We start from the raw sequence: 4,170 nt of genomic DNA, 5'->3' as shown, positions 1-4,170 counted from the left end.
CTGTGCCCACCTGCACCACGAAGCATACACAAACAGTGTTGCAGCGTTCCGGCTAATAATGAAGGATTGAAGGATTTGGGGTTGGGGGGTTAGTGCATGGAAGCACAGAAGGAAGGGGGCGGGATGAGGAGGAGGGAGGGGCAAGCAAGTCTCGTTTTGTTTGAAAATACTTTGAAAATCAACAAGAAGTAATATCACCCAACATTGCTTAGAGCACCTTTAATCAGGATTTCTAAGGTTGTCTTTTTATGTTAATCAGGGGGCTTTTAGATTAGATTAGACTTTATTCATCCCACAGCGGGGAAATATCCTTATTACAGAAGCAGCATTTTATACAATAAGAGCAAAAAAACAACACCATCACTCTGTGAGGGAAACCTACACGGCCTAACTGCAGCCCACTTACCCTAACTCTCTCTGTGATTATTATTGTCTGTGACTCAAAAGTCGGCTCAAGTCAGAGTGGAATTGCAGATTTTAGAATGAACTGATGGTTGTGTTACTTATGGAGCAACAAGAGAGCAGAAATCCAGTCAACCTTTAATTATACGGAAGAACAAACTCGTCTACATCAATATTGCAAACGGCATCATTGCAATTACTGGTTTTGTTTACCTCTGCAGTTCATCCTCCGTGTCCACCGCAGACTCATCATCACTGTCTCCTGTGAAATCATCACACAGTCAGAAAAGGTTTTACTGCCAAAGTAGGTTACACCTACGTGGGCAAATGGTGAATACATACGCAAGCAAACAGTGTTTGTTATTATGGTACAATTAACCTAAAAAAGCTGACATGTCTTTTTTTAACGCTAGAAATAGGCCGCGCGGTGACCGGGTTTGCTCAGTTGGTAGAGCAGGCGCACATATAGAGGTTTACTCCTCAACGCAGCCCTTTCACCCTCTCTCTCCCATTTCATGTCCTATGGAAATGCCCGAAAAAATAGTTAGAGAAAAAAAGAAACAAGTCTTGTAGGAAACTATGTGTGATAAGTTTCATTTATTTAAAGTTAATCTTAACACAAGGTCCTTGTACCTTTTAATTACCATTGCTGCAGTCTGGCCCTAATCTTAAAAGTAATTAACTATGATAATCCAATGTCAAACAATTAAATCTGCATTGTGTAGTTCTTTGTCATTTTTGAAAGAGGTTAAACTTGCTATCATGTTTTCCACAAAATCCATGGATATAGAGAAAGGGGATTTGGAATTTCCATGACACAAACATGTCAGCAGTTCAAAGGATGTAGCTTTGTTGGCAACACTTCCCATTATCATACGTGTGTGCTGTTGAGGGGGAGAGAACAAGCAGATCTAATTAAATAGCCGTCTCCGTGTGCGTTTGGTAGGTCAGGGTTTGTTGTGTCGCCTCACTGATGCACCCCAGCCCTCTCACTACTTCTGGCCTCGCATTAACATAGAAATGAGAATCATGCACAAGTCCCTTCACAGTGATTGCATCTTGCATTCATTCTTGCTCCACCTCAAACAGAATCTACAGTATGTATGTTGTAACTCACCCATTTCCAAGAGCTTCATAAAGGTGATCCCTTTTGTCTAATCCCTGGGCCCTTTCATTGTTCTGTAGCCCCATTCAATGTTTCCAGTCCTCTTCAGATCGAGTGCTACCCTCTCTGTCTACATAGTTAAGATGAATCACTTCCCATGAGTCACAGCCACTCACAATTCATTGAAAATGTAAGCAAAGGTTGTGGCTGTGACCCTTACGGTTTGTTGTCATCTTCTCTGTGACTGAAAAATGGCATTTTCCTGCATTCTGATTCATTGCAGTTTATTTGTGGTTAGTGACCCGGATTACCTAAGTTAAAGGCCGGATTTCCAGATGCAAGCACAAAAGGAATTAATAAAAACAATACAATTAAATATGTAAGGGCTCGAGTTCAAGTGGTATGACGCATGGCGGACGGTGGTATTTTGGTGTTAGGCAGTGGCCTCATCTAAGATTCTAGGGGCCAGAGGTCAAAGGCTCCTCCTGAGCCTCCCAGTACTGCCTGGTGTATCTGCTACCTTCTTCCCCACCTCAACAAGGAGAAAAGGCCGTTACCTGGGTGGTTTTGATTTTTAATAATTCTCCTAGCATTTTTCTTGCAGCTCCTGAACACAAAGTGCAACTGTGGCAGATGTGAATGCAAGTATTGCAGGACTGTATTATTAAACCGATAAAGAGCGTCCTGTGGAAATGACGGATGAATTTGTACTTTTTGTTTCCTCCCCTTTCTACCCAGTCTTTTAGGGACTGGACTTTTTTTTGTTTGTAGAGAGTGAACCTTTGCATTATTTGTTGAACATACAGTATGTACATCGGAAACAATAAGCTGGCCCACATGACTTTTTTTTTTTTTTTTAAACCTTCAACAGACAAAAGATTTTACTTTTGTGAATATTTTCTTACTAGTCCAACTGTATCAAAACTTTAAGTGCCCTCTTTAATCTTTCATTCTTCCACTTCCTCCAGTTCACCTTTTCAACAGTCCGACTGCCCCTCTTCTTCCTCATTACACCCTGTCCGTCTGCCTGTCTCAGATTTACTTTGACTATAAATCAATTTAAAAAAAAAATGTAAGTCTGTGTATGGCTGTCATCTTGTAGCCACTTTCAGAACAGTAATGTGCTTTCTCATTTAGCCCAACAGCAGTTTCTGTAGTACGCAAAGAAATAACGAGAAGTGGGGAGTCATTGAAGTGGCAATGCTGACGCTGACTGAATGAAATGAAGCATCGGGGAAAGCTCAGTTACATTTTTTCAACAGCGGGACTTTCTAGTAAAGCACTTTGACTCAAACCTGGTTCATCCACATCAGTGGAGCCGGCATACTCATCATCTTCAGTCCTCTTCTCTGGCGTCTTTTTGGGGGTCACTTGTCTCTCCTGCTTCTGTGGAGTCTGCAAGAACGGCATGGACAGAGCGTTAAAACTGTCTGACTATTACAAATTGGAAAAAGATTACTCATTAGATAGGGGTGTGACGAGACGCTTACTCCACGAGACGAGACACATCACGAGATTGGGTTCACGAGAACGAGACGAGACGAGATTTTTTAACAAAAAATTAAGAAATCCTCGATGAATATATGAATGGAAAATAGTTTTTTATTCAACTGAAAAATCACAAAATGCAAAACAATTTAGGTGCTTTTGAAATCAACTATTAATGATGAATGTTGATTAATGTTTTTTTTTTTATTTTAATGAATTATATGCAGTAAAGGACGTGCAAACACTGCAAAATGTTTTTTATAAACTCTACCAACTGGCTTCTGCCCTGTACAATTTCACACGAGAAATCTAACTCCTTTCCACAACCGAACATAAAAAAATGAACAGTATAAATAAATAAATAAATAATGTGTAAATAACAGAAAAATAACACTTTAAATGCAACAGTAATGTATCAATAACCAAAGTACTGCTCTCTTAAAACTACAAGTGCAAACAGAACAATTTTTTTTTTTTTTTTTTTTTATGTGTTCGTCGCGGGTGCAGTGTTAGTGGAGATGTGGTGGTGCTGGAATGTTTTTGCATAGTGCTCGTGTTGCCGCGGTTTACGGCATTTTTTTCTTCCAATGTTTACATATTGGTTTCGTCTTGTCTGTCACTCTTTCGCCGTTTATCATTTCCGCAGGAAAACCAAAATGTTGCACACAAACGATTTAAAAGGGGCAGGGGGATCTTCAATAGTAATTTTCACGCTCCATCACAGCTGACATCACATCCCTCACGAGACAACTTTTCACCTCGACGAAATCTCGTCACGTTTTAATCTCGCGAGATCTCGTAAAACGAGATCTCGTCACACCCTTATCATTAGATCATTTTGTATTAGGGGCGATGAAAACGAACATTGCAGTGACAGATTTCGCCTGATGATGTTACTTGTTGATTTTCCGGTCGTTGCTTTTTGTTGTTGTTGCCATTTGCCATTTTTGTGTTCAGACTGCGCTACACTCAGGAGTGTCTTTAGTAAGAGCAGATACAATAAAAAGGAGAATTCATATACATCTGACTGCTTGTAGCAATATATATTAAAAGGTCCCATGGCATGAACATTTCCCTTTATGAGGTTTTGTAAAATTACTATGCATTCCCCCAGCCTGTCTATGGTCCCCCAGTGACTGTAAATGGTAATAGGTGTAAACCGAGCCCTGGGTATC

At 40.2% G+C, this 4,170-nt stretch overlaps 1 protein-coding gene across 2 annotated transcripts in view; it reads right to left on the bottom strand.

The window, feature by feature from the left end:
• The window catches only part of xrcc1 (X-ray repair complementing defective repair in Chinese hamster cells 1), a 22,485-nt gene that overhangs the window by 2,961 nt on the left and 15,354 nt on the right, over positions 1–4,170 (bottom strand). Inside the window, exons 12-13 of one of the 2 annotated variants that reach the window (XM_032518576.1) lie at positions 2,804–2,902; positions 616–668 (exon numbers count right to left, since the gene is read on the bottom strand). In XM_032518576.1, the coding sequence (XP_032374467.1) occupies positions 616–668; positions 2,804–2,902 (152 nt within the window). Of the gene's footprint in view, positions 1–615; positions 669–2,802; positions 2,903–4,170 lie in introns of both variants that reach the window. The other variant, XM_032518577.1, reaches the window with a different exon arrangement.

The sequence above is a fragment of the Etheostoma spectabile genome, chromosome 6 (genome assembly GCF_008692095.1).
Source record: "Etheostoma spectabile isolate EspeVRDwgs_2016 chromosome 6, UIUC_Espe_1.0, whole genome shotgun sequence".
Lineage (NCBI taxonomy): Eukaryota > Metazoa > Chordata > Actinopteri > Perciformes > Percidae > Etheostoma > Etheostoma spectabile.
The sequence above is the reverse complement of the archived record's forward strand: the minus strand, read 5'-3'. Positions and strand labels throughout refer to the sequence as shown.